This window comes from Eptesicus fuscus, chromosome 4 (assembly GCF_027574615.1).
Source record: "Eptesicus fuscus isolate TK198812 chromosome 4, DD_ASM_mEF_20220401, whole genome shotgun sequence".
In the NCBI taxonomy this organism is placed as follows: Eukaryota; Metazoa; Chordata; class Mammalia; order Chiroptera; family Vespertilionidae; genus Eptesicus; species Eptesicus fuscus.
Window position 1 is genome coordinate 31,834,311 of NC_072476.1, and position 20,436 is coordinate 31,854,746.

Here is a 20,436-nt window from a genome sequence, read left to right on the forward strand (position 1 = left end):
TTCAGTAATCTGTGCTGTCCCGCCTGGGCAGTGGCCACAGTTGGAGAGAGGGCAGGTCATCTGGATGAGGAGAGGAGGGAGGGTGATGTCAGGGAGCCCCCTGTGAGCTTGCCTCTGGGTGTGATCCTCTAACTGGGGCTCTGCCTGGCTGGTTGGATGATCTTGGACACAGCTCCTTCCCCTCTCTATGCTTCATCTTGGAAACAGGGGGCGGGGGGACCCCTTTCTGCACAGGAGGGCTGTGGAGAGCTCTCGCTGCCAGGTTGGGGGCTGTTTGCATGAGAAGATTTCATAGGGTGTGGCAGGACTCTCACGGGGCTGCCTCCTCGCTCCACGGCCCCTCCCTGGCCCTCCTAGATTTGGGGTGAGGGTGTTCAGGCTTGTCTTGGCAGCAGCAACTGATTGTTCTCTTCAGACCCCTCCCTAGCAATGCCAAGTCCATGGGGCCAGCAGATTCTGCCCCAAAACCTGTCCAACCAGTTGTTTGGGAGGAGGGGGCACCTGGGAGGGGCAGCAGGAGGTGCCAGCAGCAGCCTCCCCCAGCCCAGCCCAGCCCAGCCCAGGAGCTCAGAGCTCTGGACGCTGCAGACAGACCCTCTGACAAACAGTTGGACTTGGCCGGGCCATGGGGCTCAGTGGGGGACAGTCTGGGCTGCTGATGCCACCGTTGCTGCTGCTGATCTGCCTGCAGCTGGGGACAGGCCTGGGTGAGTGAGAGGGGAGGTGGGGCAGGGGTGCCCACTGTGCCTCAGGCTTCAGGACAGACCTCACCTCCATGCCTCACGGCTGGGGACCGGGTCTTGGGTGGGTCAGGAGAGACAACCCACCAAAGAGGTCACAAGGAAGACCCTATCCCCCACGCCAAGATAGGGGAGTGAGCAATGCCTCCTCTCTCTCTGGGTTTCATCTCTATGCACCCTGAGCCCACACCCCATTTCTCACCAAATGATCCCCCTTCTCCCCTCCTTGCCCCCCTTCCTGTCCTGAGCAAAGGTTAAAAGAAGTCTACAAGGACAACCCCAAGGAAGCTCTCCGAGGGCGGCTGCAGGCATTGGTCACTGTGAGCTCTCAAACCAGAGGGGCTTAGAGACGCAGCCTCCCCGCCTTTTCCCTCATTAAGCAGCATGAAGTCCTTGCTGTGTGCACTGTGCACTGTGCACTGGGCCTGAGACAGAACTGGGAGCTCAGAGAAAGGAGGGTGCTAGCTCTGAACCTGGGGAGTTAACTGGAATAAAATAGAAATGAATTTAATTGAACCGAATTGAACCAAAATGGGGGGAGAGGGTCCTGGAGACTTGCATAGAAGCTCACCTCATTTCTCTGCGGCTCTCCGGTATTTGGGGCTGAAGAGAGGAGGAGCACTGCTCTCAAGGGGCCCAGGGAGGAGTTAGGGGTTCCGAGCTCCCCCAGCAGCAGGGCTGGACACGGGCATGGAGCCCAGGCTTCTTGTCCTTCTCAGCCACCCCTGCTTTTCCCAGATGAGACTGTGAGGGGCCAAGTTCCAGAGGGAAAGTGCCTGAGGGCGGGACGGGTGGTGGCAGAGCGCTGGGTGGGGAGGAGAGGGTGTCCTAGGCTCTGAGCCAGGACATAGCCCCCTTCTTGGTGGCCCACATCCAGGCTGAGGTCTTGGAGTGGAATTTCCTCTGTCACTGTCCCTGCCCCTCCTGCACCCCAGCCATTCATTTCTCTCATCAAGCAAAGCAATCTGGACCATGTGGGTGGAGCTGGAGGGAACTCACTGGGCACCAGAGGGTTCAGGCTCCCTCAAATCTGAGTGTCACCCTAAAAAAGCCTATGATCCCTTCCCCAGAAGAACTTCCTGCAGCTGGGAGGAGGGGCCTCCTGTCCCCTTCCCTGGACTCTGTCCATCACACAGAGGCCCCAGGCAGGGCAGGGCCAGGTGGGCCTCCCTGACCTCCCAGAGCCCGTCCCTCCGAGGCGCCCAAGGCAGGGCCAGGGCTGGACTCGTGGGCACAGAGCTGCCAGGCCCCTCCTGCCGAAAGCCTGAACAAAGCTCCCAGGAAAAGCCCCCAGTCTCCCTCAGACTCGGGCCCCCAGGGCGGGGCCGTGCCTCTCCCTCAGACTGGGCTCCTGGCTCCCGTCCTCCCCTCAGTCTGGGCTGTGGGAGCTTGGTTTTCTGGCTGAGCCTCTTCTCTGACCCACCGGCCCCAGAGCGCATCCACTATGTGCCCCAGCTCTCAAGTGCCACGCTCGCGGGGACACTCACGCAGTCCACCTTCACGCTGGAGCAGCCGCGAGGCCAGTTCAGTCGCCTCAACATCTCCGACTTCGACCCCATCTGGCTGGTGGTGGCCCACAGCAACGGTGGGTGCCCCTGGGGCGGGCCTTGGTTCTCCCTCTGTGAGATGGACGGGGCGTTGGAGGAGCAGCAGGGGTGGAGGGAGTGGAGAGGGTGCTGCCGGGGATGTGGCCAGGGGCTGCCTGGCCTGGTGGGATGGGCTGGAGCCCTGCCCATGTGTCCCCGCTACCATATGGGGCCAGGTGAGCAGGTCAAACACTAGGCCTGGGGACCTGCAGGCTCCTGAGGACTGGGGGTGGGCCAGCCCCTATTGTCAGAGCCATCATTCCCCTCCCTCTGACCTGAATGCCATCCTCAGCCTCCCAGAACTTCATCGCCCCACGGAGGGTGGAGGACACCCCAGTCCCTGCCGACTTCCCCCGGAAGGGCTACTACCTCACGCTGATGGCCAACCGGGCGCTCTATCCGGGGAGCCAGCCTGGCAACCAGCTCCGGGTCCTCCGAGTGGGCAATGACACTGGCTGCTCCCCAACCACAAGGGGCTGCAACCACCCCCTGCCAGGCCCAGGTCCCTACCGGTGAGCAGCTCTGCCTGTGCCCAAACCTGAGCTGGGGCAGCTCCCCGCTGGTGCCTGGGTTCCCTGCCCTAGTGCTGCAAGTGGGAGGAGGCCTGGGTGAATTCTCCTGTCTTTCTGGAGCAGAGGGACCCTGACTTGAGCCCCTCCCCTACGGGCAATTTGGATCCCTCAGGTGGAGTCTCCCCATCCAGGCAGGGTGCCCCTGGGAGGGATGGTCCCTCAAGCCATCTCCCCTCACTCAGGGCGTGACTCACTGATGTTCAGTGCTGGGGGATCTAGTCCGCTCCACACACATTTCCCAAGTGAGGACACCGAGGCCCAGAGAGGGTGAGGGACGGTGCACACAAGGCCACACAGCTGGGAAATGTCACCGCTGTCCTTGGAGTCCAAGGCTATGCTTTCAGCCTTAGTCCCCCTCCCCCACCCACCAGGACCTGGGCGTCAAGGGGGCAGACTGATAGGCACCAGGGTCCAAAAGTCCAGGACCCAGGGACCCTCACCCCCAATGCTGGGCCTTCTGTTCAGAGTGAAGTTCCTGGTGATGAGTGACAGAGGACCCGTGGCTGAGACAGAGTGGTCCAGTGACACCCGTCTGCAGCAAGGTATGGGGCCAGATGAGCAGATCACACACTAGGGAGATCCTGTCCTGAGGACTGGGTGTGGGCCAGCCCCCGCACGTCAGAGCCACCGTTACCATTATGCTGTCGGCAGGTACCCCTCCCCCAACCTGGGTGTGGGGTGGTTGATCTGGAGGCTGTTCCAGGCCCCCCTTCTCAGGTCAGATCGTATCTCTTTCCTCCCTGCATGGCCTGCCCTGCCTGCCTGTGGGGTCCCCTCATGCCCCTCAGCTGAGGCACTCCAGACTACCCCAGGGCTCCAGAGCGCGGGTACAGTGGTCATCATTGCCATCCTGTCAGTCCTGCTGGCTGTCCTCCTCACGGCCCTCCTTGGCCTGCTCATCTACACCTGGTAAGTGGACAGGGCCCCTGGGATGAGGTCCCTGACCTGGACCACCTTTATCCCCTTCACCCTCCCTCGATTCTTCCGTAGAAGCCCCCAGCCCAGCTCCCCCTTGCTAGGCTTGCTGGAGTGGCTTTCCCTGAAGGCCAGACATGGGTAACAATTATTGAGCAAGGAATCCCCAAGGTTCCAGAACCTCTTAACCTCTCCCTCCCTTGTCTCTCCCCGCTACCTGCCCAAGGGGTTCACCATTTCCAAGTGGGCGCCACTGCCCCCTGGTGGCAATAACTGGAATTGTGCATGGGGGTAGGCAGCGGACTCCAGTCGGGAGTCACCCAGGTGAATTGCTTTTAGGCCAAGTGCTAATCGTTGCCTCAAGCTTTTCATTCAGAGTTCAGATGGGGGCCTGGGGACGAAGGGGTGTCCAAATAGCCCTAGAGGAGAGGGGAAGCCTATCCCCGGGGAGGATTTGGGGAGGAGAGAGAGGGGGAAGTGCTGGGGCTGGAGGGTTGCGGGCAGCCAGGCAAGGGAATGGCTGTATCCTGAAGGCCGGAGGAAGCCAGTGGTGGGTTTTGATTAGGGGAGACAGGCATCCTGGGGTGTGGGGAGTGGAAGAGGAGGGCATGGGGGCTGGGTGCTGACAAAGGCCGGGGAGGGGAGAGCTGGCTTTGTGACGTGTGGAGGAATAGTCTGGTTTCCTTTGGTTAGTCCAGCCTGGCCAGTGGAGCCTCAGTTTCTCCGGCTCCTGTGCCTAGAACTCCAAGCTCTAGTCTAGGCAACAGTCAGGGGGCCTCAGGCCCTATGTTCATCATTCTCTCTCCTTCTCTCCTCCCTGTCCCCCGCCCAAGCTATGACACCTGTGGGAGCACCCCCATTTCGGGACCAGGGGAGTTGGCGTTCATGAGAAGATATAACCCCCACCACATGTTCAGCCGTCCAGCTGTGGGGGGCTCCTGAGTGGCTCCAAGGGGCTCCCCTCTATCCCTCAACCTCCTCCCTGGTCCAGGCTGCAGAGCCCGGGCTGGGAGCATGTCCTGCAGCTTCTGGACCTCAGAAATAAATGTCCCTGGCACTCCCCTGTACATCTGTGTCGTTGTGTACTCGTACCTGCATGTTTCCCAACCCGCTGCCCCCAGATCCTCGGGGGTGAGGGTCTTAGGAGGATGTAGTGCCAGGGCTGAGGCCCAGGGTCCCAGGCCAGCTCACCCATCTAGGGCAGAGCAAGCCCCTCTTCCGGCCTCGGTGTCCCGATGGGGATCTGTAAAATGGGGATGATCACACTGCCCACTGGGCCGAGGTGAGTCCAAACCAAGGAGGTGGATGGGCTGCCCCGGCTCTGCGTGTTTGACACTTGCTCCCCTCACCCCCAGCATCCTCCTGTGGCCCCTCTCTCCTGCTGGCCTCGCCTCCTGGCTGGAGGGCTGAGGGCCCTTCACCTCCCCGTTCTCCAGTTCCTGTACAAGAGGTGCAGCGTCTAAGCTTCACCCAGCCCTGTGCTTGCTCTGGGCCCGGGGACCGGAAGTAAATGTGAAACTCGGCTCCCAGAGAAGCCTGGGCTCAGCCCACGGCAAACTCCAGCCCTGAACCTAATCCCGGCACCCAGCATTCCCATGATCAGCTCCACGCCGGGTGGGCCCTGAGGGTGGAGATGACTCGAGCAAGGTTCCGCCCTCCTTGGGAAGGAGGAGAGGGGCTTATTACCACGCACAGTGATGGAGGGAAACAGGCACGGAGGCTCGAGGAGGCTTCCTAAGCAGGTGTGGCCTCGGGGAAGGGGCAGCACTGTCCCAGGTGGGCACGGGAAGGGTGCCCAGGCGAGAGCAACAGCATGTGCAAAGGCCTGGAAGTAGTTGGGGACTGCTGGGTGGGCAGGTTGGGGGCAGCTAGAGAGTGGGGTGGGGTGGGGAACATCCGGAGGCACCCCATGCCAGGTGGAGGGCCTCACCCACTGGGGCAGGGGATCGGGAAGGAGGGCGCTGGCTGGCTTTGCAGCTGCCTATCTCTGGGAGGTGCACATGGCCCTAATTGCTTTATTAGCCGGTGCAGACACATCCTGCTCCTGCTGTTGCAGGAAATGCTCACTTGGCCCTGGGGGAGCCAGGCGGGGAGAGGCAGGCAGGGGAGGAAACAAACAGACCTCCAACTTGTCCTCATCTTTCCACAGCCTTTCCAGAGCTACCATGAGCCCCACCCCTGGGGCTGGTGACCCTGGACAGACCACTCACCCTCTCTGGGCCTCAGTGTCCCTTGCTGTTAAAAGCGAAGGTTGAACTAGGTGACCCTAAGGCCTTGCACTCCACAAACCTACGCCTTGTGTGGGTTGGCCCTGGCAGGAAACAGATGGCATGCCTCTAGCGGGGCAATTGAGAGAGTTTACAGAGGTGTGGGCAGCGTTAGGGAACCAACAGGAGAGGGTGACCTAAGGCACTGATGGGGCCATAAGCACACCTAACCCGAAGGCTGACGTGAGGGGAGGGCGTGGTGTTTCAGAGCCAGTGAATAGGAGCCATGGGCAGGGTCCACAGGCAGAAGTGGGGGCTGCAGGGTGAGGGGCGCAGCCACTGGAGGGAGCTGGTGAGTACATACCCCTGCCTCTCTCCTGCCTTCTGATCGCATACTGGTGCCTCCACGGACCACACCAGACCAGAAGCAAGAGGGCAGAGGGGTTGGACGGTGTGGCCCATGGTCCATGGCCCAGCCTCCAGGGCCCATAGCAGGACAGAGAAGGGCCAACAAGGAACTGAGAGGGTCTGCAATCTGCTTTTACTCACAGCACTTCTGACACCAGATGTGTGGGGGTTTTCACACCAACTAGTTCTCCACCTCTCCAGACACCAACGGGGTGTCCTATAATTAAACTCACTCTGACACTCACTGCCTGGAGTCAGTGCAGACCCTACAGCTAAAGGGCCCAGTCCCACAAGACCGCCCCCTCTTCAGAGTAGTTGCAAGCAGTGCGTGCCCGGGGTACGCACACTTCCGTCCAGCTTGTTTATAGATCGGGGATTCCCATGACCACCTCCTCAGTTCTGATGGTTTGCTGGAACGCGCGCAGAACTCAGGAGAAACAGTTTACTGAGCATTACCGGTTTATGACAAAGGATGCAGCTTGGAATAGCATCCTAGGAGGGGTGCACGGGGCTGGGTCTGAAGGGGTTGAGCAGAGCTTCGTGCCCTCCTGGAGGGTGCCACCCTCCCACACCTCTATGTGTTCTGCGGCCTAGAAGCTCTCTGAACCCCATTGTCTGGTGTTGTTTTTTTCTATGGAGGTTCCACTACCAGGCATGATGGATGAAAGCACTGGCCATTGGTGACTGAACTCATTCTCCAACCCCTCTCCCCTCCCTGGACATCATTGGGATGGGGGTGGGGCTGAAAGTTCCAACCCCCTAATCCCATGGCTGGTTCCTCTGGTGACCAGCCTGCACCCTAAAGCTGTCTAGGGCTCACCCCATGAAGCATAACCTCAGGTAGGGCTCATTATGAACAGCAAAAGATGCTCCTCTCACCCGTACCTCTCAACATTCCCAGGGTTTTAGGAGCTCTGTGCCAGGAACCAGGGACAAAGACCAAAGACATGGGTACACCCGCCCCCCCTTATCCACAGGGCATATGCTCCAAGACTCTACCGGATGCCTGAAAACTCAGATGGTATCGAATCCTATATGCACTGTTTCCCCCATACATACTTACTTATGATAAAATTTAATTTACAACTAGGCACAGGAAAAGATTAACAGCGATGACTAATAATCAAATAGGACAGTCGCTCTGATAAGTGAGATGGCTACTAAGTGCTGAAGGAGTGAGGAGCAGAAGCAGGGAGGACACGCTGGACAAAGGATGAGTCATGTCCCAAGCAGGACAGAGCAGGACTGAATAATGCCACTCAGAACGCGGCACACTTTAAAACGTATAAGTTGTTTATTTCTGGAATTTTCCATGTCATATATTTGGGCCACCGTTGACTGCGGGTAACTGAACCTGTGAATAAGGGGGGACTACAGTGTTTCTTACGGTGTCACAGGGACATGGCTGTCTTTGTGCCGGTCCTGTGGCCTCAGACCCTCCCCTCGTGGTCTCCAGACTGGGGAGGGGTGGACAGATGACCACACAGTCCTGTCCCGGACAGAGGGCTGCCCGAGGCCTGGGAGGGGACCCTGCAGGAGCTGATCCCAGCGTGTTAGAGGACAGGGATCCTGGCTGCCTCTGACTGGATATCCCAGAGACCCCTCAGGCCGCCATGCCTCCCCACAGCCAAACCTAGAGCTGCCCCGGCCTGCACCTCCTGGTTCTGTGGTCCTCCAGCCCCCAGGCCGAATGCTGGAGAAGACCCCCATGAACCTCGCTCCCTGACCACATGCCCGCCCCCCTCCCCCGGGGACACGTGATAGACACAGCCTGGCCACAAAGACTTAAACCACTTTCTTGGGACCTGCCCGTGCTGAGTCCAGAACCCAACCTCAGGGGCTGGGGGAGGCCAGCGTGGTATGGGTGGTATTCTCCCCACCCCCGAATTCCCGCGGGGACCTGGCCATACCAGGGCTTGCTTCTCTAGGGGCCTGGAGCGCGAGCCGGTGGAGTGACACTGACCACGAGGTGTGGCTGCCACAACCCGCTCGGCCCTCCGGCCCTCAGGGGCACAAACCTGGGGAAACAGGCTCAGTGACAATGGTCTTGAGCCATGAGGTGACGTCCAGTGGGCCACATGTCACCTGATATCCGCCTGATACATGGACACATGCATGGGGCGGGGACCTGCTGCAGCCCTCGCTGCCTCCTTCTGCCCCTCTGTCTTCCTGGCTGTCTGTCTCTCTGTGTCCCCTTCTCCTATGTTTCTTTGCCTGTTTCTCACTGTCTCCTGCCTCTATTTTTAACTCGGACAAGCCATGAGAACTCACTTCCTGGGGGGAAGCCGTCTGAGCTGGCCCAGAGCTGGGCACAGCCCTTTCCCAATAAACACAAAATGAAATCAGAAGGCTGGTTACAGGTTTGGGCTCAGTAGGGAAAGGGGCAAAAATAGAGCAGAAAGAAGAAGAAAGAAAGAGAATGTATGTCAGGGACGGGACCATTCACAACCCATCACCCCAAACTGGTGATACAGAGGGGGTCACCCCATGCCCCTTTCCTGTTGGCCCGGCCCCCAATGCCCTTTGCAGCCACTAGTCCTCCTGTGCTGTCTCCATGCCCTGGCCCCTTCCCCAGACACCCCTGTGTCCCCTGCAGCAGGAGCCTAGGTGGCCAAGGGGACTGTTGTAGGAAATTAGGCAGCTCTGCTCCCCACACATGTGTATTTGCACCCCTTCTTTGGCATGGGACCCGGGGCTCTCCTGGGAATGCTGGCTCACAAAGAGGGGCTCTGAGGCCCCAGAGAGGAAGGAATCAGCTGGTCCTGGAGTCTGGGGGATGGGCTGCTTCTGGGGCTGACCCCATCAGCTCCCTGGGGGATGTGGCTACCTCAGGGCACAACGATGCAAAGGGCCTGACCCAAGAGAGCCACCCCGTTGGAGGCACCTCCCTAGGGGAACATTTCAGGCCAAGATGCAGGATATTTCTGGGGTCCCCCTAGGGACTTGCAGGATGCTGGGGACATGGTGTTACAGCGTCTGGAATTCCTGCTTGCTGGGAGGTTTGAGCTGCCCAGAGTCAGGCCCTGTGTTGTTAGGGTGATGGCCCAAGGGCTCACACATGTTCTTTTTTGCCCCACATTCCATCCCTTTTCTGGGGCCCAAATCCTCCTGGTCCTTCACGCCCAGCTCATATGTCACCTCCTTGTGGCCACCTGTGACCCCTTGCACTGCAAGTTACTGGTCCCCTGGGAGACTCAAGGACCCCAAGACCATCTCCTATCTGCCCACAAAGCTGGCTCTCCCTTGTCAGCCTCCTTGGTCACTCTCAACCCAACCCAGAGAAGGCCACACACAGAAGGACATGGTGACTCAGAAGTGGGGCTGACCCCTGTACAACACGTACTGGACACCAGGCACTGGCCTGAACAATTCACATGTGTGAACCCCAAAATCCTTGGGGCAATCCCATGATTAGCCTTATTTGCAGATGAAAAAATAGAGGCTTGATATGTGCCACCAGGGCAGAAAACACAGGGGATGGGGACCCAGCTGGGGGGTCAGGGAGGGGTCTCAGAGCTTGGCTAGAGGGGCAGGGCTGGAGGAGAGGGGGCTGCAGGGGTGCCCAGTTCTCTGACCCCTGCCCCGGATCTGGGCACAAGCCCAGGGTGGCCCCCTTACCGCCCCCCACTCCCACCCCCAGTTTCCTCTGTGGGAGGATGAGGCAGGGCGTTTCCACTCCTTTCTGGAAGGTTCAGAAGGTTAATGAGGGCAAAGCACGAAACTCCATTCAGGGGGATGAACTTCTGGGAAGAGAGGAACCTGGGTCTGGGCTGAGGGCCAAGGGCGCGGTGGGCGAGAGCACCGATGGACCCGGAGCTGACTGCCCACTGTCCCAGGGCCACAGCCCGGCCTCTCTGACCAGCCCCCGGCCCCAGGTGTCTGAGAACGTCCCAGACATTGAGCGAGGGAGGCCTTCTCTGTCTTGACAGGGCAGGAGACCCCTTTCCTTCCACTGGGGACCTGCTCCAGCCTGGGCTGTTGGGGGAGGTGTGGCCGATGTGGCCTTGGTCGTCCCCAAGTGGCCTGCTTTGAGTGTAAGGCCAGGGTGAGGGGAAGAAAGGATTCTGAATCCCACATGGACCCTGAAGGGACCCCAGGCCGGAGCTAAGGCCCTAAGAAGTCAAAAGCTGCCCCTGTGCTCAGGGAGACGGCCTTGAGCCGACATCTCCAGGCTCAGTCCCCAACGGGGGGCATTTGTCTATGGGCTATTCCTCCGCGCGCCCCCCCCCCTGCTCCCCGCTTCCCTTTCTGTGAGTCCTAGCTGCCTGCTGTCTTCCCCGGGCTTTGAGCTGTCCCTGTCCTATGAGGGGAAGGTGGCTAGGACACCAGGACATGCCCAGGTGACAGTCCCGAAGGGCCATGAGAGCAGGCCTCAGCCTCCAGGAAGAAAGTTCTGTGTCTCTTGGTTGACCAAGCCAGTTGGCCCTTCAGCTGGGAGAGGGAGGCCTGGCCCACAGGAGCGGCAGGAGCAAGGTCAAGACGGCTGTGTGGCTGAGGAATCTGGAGTTTCCGCTCCTCGGCTCCTGGAGGGGAAGGGAGGAGACCAGGTGGGCCACTGGTGAGGTGGAGGGGGCAGGTGTGAAACGCTGGGGGCGGGTGATAAGAATTGACCTGCTTAGGACTCAGCCAAGGACCCAGCAGCTCTGCTCATATGTTCCCCTGAGAGGACTGAGTCGCCTGTCCCCTGGAAGACTCACACTCAAGAATGTTAGCAGCCTTCTTCCTAACAGCCCCAAACCGGACACGGTACAGATGTCCATTCAGGATGAAGGGCCCAGCAGCTACGGAGGGAGCTGCCTCCACGCTGTAGCATACGCTCAGCAATGAGGACGAATGGACTGTTGCTACCTACCGTCACGTGGGGATGTCCTGGTCATTCTTACGCTACGGAGGAGAAGCTTGGCACGGAGGGACACACAGGCCTAGCTCGCTTTATGGCACCGATATGCGTTTTTTACAACTTGAAGGTTTCTGGCAGCCCTGCGTCAGGCAAGTCCATCCGCACCTTTCACCCACAGGCTCGGATGATGGTTGGCATCCTTTCGCACCAGGAGCTGTGGGAGTGGAGAAGGGGACGGCAGCTGGGGAGCCCTGCCAGAGGGGCTGTTGGATGTGAAGGGTGTACAAGAGCTGTGTGAGCAGGAGTCAGGCTGGGGACCGGGAGCCACTTCCACCTCCCATTCCCCCTCCCACCTCCTGTGGCTCCAACTTTCACCCCAAGGCTCTGGTTCCTGTCACCCCGGCCGGGTCCTGTCTGGAGCTGGAGCAGGGAGGCTGTGGCGCCAGAAGCCACCGCAGGTTTATGTTCCGGCTGCAGCTGCACTGGCCCCCGGCCAAGTCCCCTGTCTGGCACACGTACATCCTCTCCCCTTCGAGCCGGAGAGGCTCAGCATGTGCACGCGCCTCCTGAGGTCTGGTGACATCGACATGCTCTATTCACAGCTACTCGGGGTGGTGGGTGATGCAGCCGCCATTGCCCCACTTCACAGAGGAAGCAGACGGGGCCCAGAGAGACGGAGTGACTTGCTTGCAGCCACACAGCAGGCTCTATTGCAATAGAGGAGCCAGGATTTAAACGCAGGGGGCTGGTTCCAGGGCTCCCACTCTTCACTGTGGGCCTCGGTTTTAAAGTTGTATTTAATCCTGTCTGTCTAAATGGGACAGGGAGGGGTGTCAAGATTGGCAGGGCCGGGGGCAGCTGGGCACAGAATGCCCCTCAGCCTGCCCTCTCCAGGCTTCTCACAATTGCTGAGTCCAGACCTGTTGGCACACCGCTGTCGCTCAGCCCGGGGCCTGCCAGGGCTCCCTGTGGCGTTGAGTTCAGTGCAGCCTCCTGTGCCCAGCATTTGCAGGTCCATAGCTGGGCCCTCTGACCTTGGTGTGAGGGCTGCCATCGAGGCTTGGCACGGGCAGCCGCCGTCTGACAGGGAAGGGTGGAAGGAGGCCACGAGGAGGCCTTCCCTCTGGGCAGGGACAGTTCCCCCATGGGCATGGGCTTCCAGCTCAGGAAAATCCTTGAGAAGGGAAGCATTGGATCCAAAATATTAAAACCACAAAATGTTTAAAAATAGTCCGTGTTTACTTAAATACCTTCTAAATGTAGCACCATGTCGGCTTCATCCACGGTGAAGTTGAGTATTTTAAAGCGTGTCACTGTGCGTGAAAACAATTTGTAGGTCACATTTTCTCACTCGGTAAGAATCCCCAAGTTCCCAAGAATGCCTGATGTTTGCAGAGAAATCAAGGCCAGCAGTAAATCAAACTAGTTGCTTGTACTCAACCAGCTTCAAAAGCTAAGTTATAAAAATCTCTTCGAATATTTTTACAGCAAAAAAAAACAAAACAAAAACCCATATAAAGTTGGGATGTATTTGCATTTTGGGGGGTAAAAAATACATAATATAAAATTTACCATCTTAACCATTTTCAAGTGTACAGTTCAGCAGTGTTATCCATATGCACATGGTTGCGCAACAGATCTCCAGAACTTTCTCATCTTGCAAACTGAAACCCGATGCCCATTAAATAACAATTCTCCATCCTCCCTCCCTCAGGCGGGAACCCTGGCAACCACCACTCTACTTCCTATTCCTATGAGTTTTATTACTCTAGGGGTCACAGATAAGTGGAATCGGGCAGCATTTGTCTTTTTGTGGACAGCTTATTTCACTTAGCATGATGTCCTCAAGGTTAATTCATGTTGTAGCATGAACCAGGATTTCCTTCTTTTTTAAAGCTGGGTAGTAGTCTCTATTATATAGATGTGTGTATATCCCACATTTTCTTTACCCTTTCTATCTCTTGGCAACTGTGAAAAACATGCTGCAATGAATATGAGTGTGCAAATATCTCTTTGAGACCCTGTTTTGCATATATACTCAGAAGTGGGATTTATAATTGTATTTTTAATCTTTTGAGGAACCTAATACGAGTGCATGTTTATTTATTTCTACTTTTATTGAGATATAATTAATGCATAACATTGTGTTAGTTTCAGGTGCACAACATAATTTGGTATATGAATATTGTGAAATGAATACCACAAGTTTAGGTAATGTCCATGACCTCATACAGTCACTTTTTTTTTTCTTGTGATGAGAACTTTTAAGATCTACTCTCTTAGCAACTTTCAAATATACATTACAGTATTGTTAACTATAGTCACCAAGCTGTACATCACATCTCCAGGACTTATCTTTTAGCTGAAAGTTTATAACTTTTTAAAATATGTATATTTTATTGATTTTTTATAGAGAGGAAGGGAGAGGGAGAGAGAGTTAAAAACATCGATGAGAAAGAAACATTGATCAGCTGCCTCCTGCACACCCCCAACTGGGGATGTGCCCGCAACCAAGGTACATGCCCTTGACCGGAATCGAACCTGGGACCCATGAGTCCACAGGCCGACACTCTATCCACTGAGCCAAACCGGTTATGGCTGAAAGTTTATAACTTTTAAGCTTTTTTTTTATTTTTATTTTTTATTTTTTCAGAGAGGAAGGGAGAGGGAGAGAGAGATGGAAACATCAATGATGACAGGGAATCATTGATTGGCCTCCTGCATGCCCCACACTGGGGACTGAGCCTGCAACCCAGGCATGTGTCCCAACTGGGACTCAAACTGTGACCTCCCGGTTCACAGGTCGACGCTCAACCACTGAGCCATGCCGGCAGGGCTGGAAGCTTGTAACTTTTGACCCCCGTCATCCATTTCACCTCCTCCCCCCGAGCAGTGGTGCATTTTTAAATGTTTATTGGGGTATGGAGTGGAGCTCTTGCTGATGGGCAAGGCCTACAGTGTACAAGTTCAGGAGTTCCCAGGGTAAAACTTTATTTTTCTATCATTCACTGTAGTCTGTATTTATTTATTTATTTATTTATTTATTTCATTAAAGTTATTGGGGTGACATTGGTCAGCATGAACATACAGGTTTCAGGGTGTGGGGTCCTATGTTACAAGATCTGTATATTGCACCATGTGCCCACCACCGAAAGTCAAATATTCTGTCACCATATATTAGGGCCCCCTTCCCCCTCCACCCACTTCCCTCTGGCAACCACCACACTGCTGTTTGTGTTCAGGAGTTTCAGTTTTATATCCTGCATGTGAGTGAAATCATATGATTCTTAGCTTTTCCGGACTGACTTATTTCACTTAGCATAATATTCTCAAGGTCCAGCCATGTTGTTGCAAATGGCGCTATTTCATCCTTTCTTATGGCTGAGTAGTACTCCATTGTGTATATGGACCACGTCTTCTTTACCCAGTCCTCTATCGCAGGACACTTTGATTGTTTCCTGCACAGCAAAAGAAGCTGACAGCAAAACAAAGAGGCAGCCAACCAGATGGGAGGTAATATTTGCAAACAGTAGTTCTGACAAAGGTTTAATTTCCAAAATATATGAAGAACTCATAGGTCCAGCCGAAGTGGCTCAGTGATTGAGCATTGACCTATGAACCAGGAGGTCACAATTCAATTCCTGGTTAGGGCATAAGCCGGAGTTGAGGGCTCAATCCCCAGTGTGTGGCATGCAGGAGTCAACCAATCAATGATTCTCTCTCATCATTGATATTTCTATCTCTCTCTCCCTCTCCCTCCCTCTCTGAAATCAATAAAAAATATATTTTTAAAAAAGAATAGAGCTACCATATGACCCAACAATTCCTCTCATGAGTATATATCAGAAAAACTAGAAATCATGTATTCCCAAAGATATATGCACTCCTATGTTCGTTGCAGCATTATTCATGGTGGCCAAGACGTGGAAACATTCTATGTAATCTTGATTGAATCTTCATTTCTCATCTCAGGCAATATGGCATCTGACCCCCTTCCTGGAGTAGTACCCAGGGGACTCCCTCTTGTCTAAGGCTCTTCCCTGCCCCTGATGGAGGCTGGCGTGGTAGGTAACTAGTGCTTCCCACGCTCCTCCGATGCTCAGAGACCCAGACTCTGCAACTCAAACACAGTCTTCTTTCTGCGTTGCTAATCTGCTGTGTTGAAACTCAAGAGCTGCTCCCGTCCTGTGCCGGGGAGCATTATGATTTTCATGAGCCCCAGGCACTTTAGATTAGTGTGAATCAAGATATTAAATTTATATTTTACAACTACTCTGATATAAAGACGAATACAATCCAGGATGGGTTCATTGTTACATATTCATTACTATTATACTCATTTTCCTTTCTGATTCTAAAAGAAATGAAAACATATTTGTGGGTCCCCAAAAATATCATACGAGAAGGGATATTCCAGTCCATTGACCACATGGGTGAGGGGCACAGCATGTTCAGGGCGGGAAGGAGACCCATATGCTAACACTTCAAAATGCCAAGTCACTGCATTCCCAGCACCCAAGTCCATCCAGGTCACTCCTCTGCTCGAACCCTGGGCAGGAAAACATCCAAGCTCTTTCCTGGCAGTCAAGGTCCTTCATTGCTGGTTCCTATCTGTTTTTACCGTCTCATGTACCACAGGCTTTCGACACCTCCCTCTTGGATGTTTCAGAACACCCAGCCTTCATCACACCTGCACATTTCTGCCCAGGCTGCTCCCACCTCGACCACCGCATGCATATGTGCCACATCAGCTCAGATGTCACCGGCTCTCTCTCTCCTCTACATTCCTCACTCATGTCTCTGCTCTAGCACTTCAACACCCTGCTGCCTCCATCTCTTCCCTTCAACTACGATCCCCTTGAGGGCAGGAACCATAGTGAGTTTTTCTCTGGATCCCCAGTGCCTAGCACAGGGCCTGGCACACAGCAGTACTCAATGGATGCAGAATACATAAGCAGATGACTGAATTATGAATGAGGAGATAGAAAAAGAGGGCAGTGGTCTGCTGAGCAAAAGGATCCCTTCTGTTTACCTCCTCCCCCTCTCCCCCGCAACAAATGGAGGGGCTAGGCCGATGGTGGAGCCAGGGCTGAGCTCTCCTCCAGACCTGCCCTCTGACTCTCCCCCTCCCCAGAGGCTGGTTTCTGGGAACGTGCTGGCCGCTTGGCTCGCCTCCTGGCTGAATCCTCGGTGCTGACTATGTTCTGCCCCAGAAGTCCCCATGTTTAGAGGCTGTGCTTCCAAGCCACAGGGCCAGGGGTGAGCAATGCAGAGGTAAGGACCTCAGGTGTCACGGGGATGAGGTGGGGGCAGCAGCCTGAGACCCACCAGCAGCCTCCCTTCCTTCTAAAGTGGAGTTCAGTGCAGGATGCTGGGCACATCACAGGAATCTCAAGGAACTGGGATGACAGCACCTACCTCACAGGTTGTCATAAGAACCAACTGAGAAAACTATGTGGGTGCCTGGAGTCCAGGTGGCATCGAGTAGGTGCTAGACAAATGTCATCTGGGGTGCAACGGGGTGAAATTCAAGACCCTGCAGAGAATACTGTCCCTCTGGAATGCCCAGCACCTCAACCCCTTTCCTCCGCCCAGGTCTCCTCCCTTTCCTCCACCTGACCTCTGAGGGAGACCCTCCCACAGAACTGGCAATGCTGTCCCAGCCTCCCCGGGATGAGGAGTCCAGCAGTTGTAGGCAGCACCTGGTGTCCAGTGCTGGTGTGAGGTGAGGGGTCTGTGGCCAGGGCTGGCACCAAGCCACTTCTGGCATATGATTTGGGGCATTGTTTGTGGCCGGGTGTGGCCTTTGGCTGGTTCTTTGGCCCTACCAGAGAATCCCGATAGCCTTCTAATGAACCTCTTTCTGTTTAAATTAGTTGGAGCTGGTTTCTGTGTTTTAGAACCAGAAACAGGGAAGTGTGACCCAACAAAGCTAAGGGGATTGTGGGTATCACTGAAGGTCTAGTGCCCAGAAGAAGACAGGGTTTGATCTGTTCGTATCTGCTCCGTACAGCCCAAAGCACAGCAGGGAGGCCCAGCCCCCAGCCTCACTCCGGAAGCTACTACACTCCAGAAGGGAACATGACAAAGTAGAGGCTCCCTAGGGGACAACGACCCGGTCAGTGTGGGGTCTAGAACTCACGGCAGGGCAGGGAAAAGGGACATGGAGCTTGGAGCTGAGTAGGCTGAAGGCTTTGGAAGAACAGCCATGGTTCTTTGGTGTCGGCTCCAAGAGCCACTCTGGAAGGTCAGTGGGAGAGCGAACTTAGCAAAATGACGTGGGAGTCCAGGCCTTGCTCACAGCTGGGATAGTCAGAGGATAGACAGAGTTGCCTTTGGAGGAGGTAAGCTCGCCAGCACTGGAGATAAGCAAGACCTGCATCCTGAAGCAGACAGAAGAAACCCAGTCTGGGCTTCCCTGGCTTGGCCTTGGGTTGGGGGGGGGTGTCTCCAGGCCAGGTGAAGGGATAAGCCTGCAGCAACACCTGAACACACTAGTTTCTCGCAGAGGCCCTCCCTGCCCACCGTCCGCCTCATTCTTAGTCCACAGTGGGTGGAGTGAGCTCTCAATCTACAGAAGCTAAAAAGTTTCTTAATCCCCTGGTGGCCTGGCCCAAACCCAAAGGTTGGGGGGTGGGGTGAAAGAAGAACATACCTGAAGGACAACGAGGCAGAGGGCCAAATCTCAGTAACCAAGAATGACTGATAATGGCTCTGATAAAACACCTAAACAATTGCCCTAAGTACCCTGAGCAACCTTTATTTTCCCATCGCTTGGATGATGATCAGAGATTGGTGAGGACATGGGGGAAGGGGGTGCTGGCACACGCCTGTATATCGGTGGCTGTGTACAATCACTGTCGCAGGAAATTTGGCAAATCCTACAGAAGTCCCCCGCACACGTCTTCTGGCCCAGGGATTCCATTTCCTGGAATTTATCCTTTGCCTGCCCTCACTTACGTGCAAAATGATGTGTGAGCTGTGTGGTTTGGTGGAAGCAAATGATGACAACAACCTACCCATCCACTAACTGGGGACCCATCAAGTGACGATGGTACTGCCCTGGCTGGTGTGGCTCAGTTGGTTGGGTGTAGTCTCGTGCCCTGAAAGGTTACTGGTTGGATTCCCAGTCAGGGCACATGCCCAGGCTGCCATGATCCCTGGGAGGGGGTGTGCAGGAGGCAGCTGATCAATGTTTCACTCTCACATCGTTTCTCTCTCTCTCCCTCTCTCTCTAAAAATCAATTTAAAAAATCTTTAAAAAAAAGAAAGATGATGGTACGTCCACATGATGGAAAACTTGGCAAGTGGCAAAGAGCATGAGGGAATTATTTAAAAATTTTTTTTAATTGATTTTTAGAGAGAGAAGAAGGGAGAAGGAGAGAAAGATAGAAACATTGATGAGGGAGAAACCTCAACATTGATCAGCTGCTTCTGCACACCCCCTGCTGGGGACTGAGCCCGTAACCTGGGCATGTGCCTTGACTGAGAATTGAACCGGTGACCTCTAGGTGCATGGGTCGATGCTCAACCACTGAATCGCACTGGCTGGGCGAGGGTACTTTTTACGTATCGACATGCACCGCTCTCCAAGATAAAATAAGTGAAACCATAAGTGCAACCAGTAAGCTACTATCCTATATAATAAAAGGGTAATATGCAAATTGGCCCTAATGGAGGAACGACCGGTCGCTATGACATGCACTGACTACCAGGGGGCAGACACTCAACGCAGGAGCTGCCCCCTAGTGGACAGTGCGCTTCCACAGGGGGAGCTCCACTCAGCCACAAGCCGGGCTGAGGGCTGCAAGTGCAGCAGCAGGTGGCAGGAGCCTCTCCTGCCTCCTTGGCAGCACTAAGGATGTCCGACTGCAGCTTAAGTCATCAGTCAGACATCCCCCGAGGGCTCCTGGGCTGCCAGAGGGATGTCTGACTGCCAGCTTGGGCCCAATCCCCCGGGGAGTGGGCCTAAGCTGGCAGGTGGACATCCCCCAAGGGGTCCCGGACTGCTAGAGGGCACAGACTGGGCTGAGGGATCTCCCCCCCCCCAAGTGCACAAATTTTCATGCACCGGGCCTCTAGTCCTATATAATAAAAGGCTAACATGAAATCGACTGAACAGTGGAATGACCAGTCGCTATGATGCACACTGACCACCAGGGGGCAGCCGCTCAGCCAGAAGCTGGCAAGCCCAGCAGCGGTGGCAGACATCCCCTGAGGGCTGCTGGACTGTGAGAGGGTGCAAGTTGGGCTGAGGGAACCCCCTGAGTGCACGAATTTTGTGCACCAGGTCTCTAGTTTGTGTATAAAAGAAAAAAAAAAAAGTCTACTGAGGCCTTTGTAGACAGTCTGTCTCCAGGAGGCACAGGAACCAGGAATAGTGGGTGCCACAGGAAAGGGAATTTGTGTGGCTGGGAGAGAAGAGAAACTTGACTTCATTTTTTCATTGCAAACCATCAATATCTTGAATTTGGTAAAGTGTGCATGTGGAGTATAAGTAACAAAATAGGGAGAGAAAACTGAATGTAACAGAAAACAGAACTGTGCCAGCCGTCAGCACCCACCTCAGTGTCCCCTGGTATCTGTCTTTACAGGTGTCTGTGCTCCCTCTTTGCAGGGGGTGGGATGGAACCAGCTCACGGACCTTCAGGAAGCCTTCCAGCATCACTCAGCAGGGGAGTGGCAGAGCTGGGTCTGGGACCCAAGTGTGCCCAGCGCCATTTGCCCCTGTGCCAGCCCTAGGACTGTGATCTCTAAGTGTAGGAGGGAACCGCGAAGGGGGACAATTCTAGAAACTCAGCTCTGGACACAGTCTGGGAGAAGGATCGTGCCCCAGTGAAAAGACCGAGGTCGAGGTCATGGAGCACCGGGAAGGCCAAGCCTGGCCCAAGCCGTGACTCCAGCAGGTGATTTTCCCTTTGGACCTGAGCGCCTCCTCCAGGTTCTCCCCGCGGGGGATGCAGGAGGTGTAGCTGAGATGGTAACTGAGAAAGCCCCCACCTCTGAAGGGGGCTCTCAAAAATAATCCAGGTCTTTCAGGCTCAAATGCCCCAAAGGCTTGGTCCCCAAATCTCTGGGCTGCCCTTGCTCTCGCAGCCTCCTTTTGGGCCCAGGAGGCTCTGACCCAAACACGCATATTGTTTGCTAAATTCGTCCGACTGTTCATTG

At 55.3% G+C, this 20,436-nt stretch overlaps 1 protein-coding gene across 1 annotated transcript; it reads left to right on the top strand.

Annotated features, from left to right (window-relative positions):
- The first annotated feature begins 619 nt into the window (after nt 1-619).
- Nucleotides 620-4,863, top strand: LOC103286018 (uroplakin-3b-like protein 1). Its single transcript, XM_008141451.3, has 6 exons — nt 620-707; nt 2,173-2,325; nt 2,619-2,838; nt 3,364-3,440; nt 3,687-3,807; nt 4,647-4,863. The coding sequence occupies exons 1-6, from the start codon at nt 626-628 to the stop codon at nt 4,753-4,755; spliced, it is 762 nt and encodes a 253-aa protein (XP_008139673.2). The 5' UTR covers nt 620-625; the 3' UTR covers nt 4,756-4,863.
- The last annotated feature ends 15,573 nt before the right edge of the window (nt 4,864-20,436 follow it).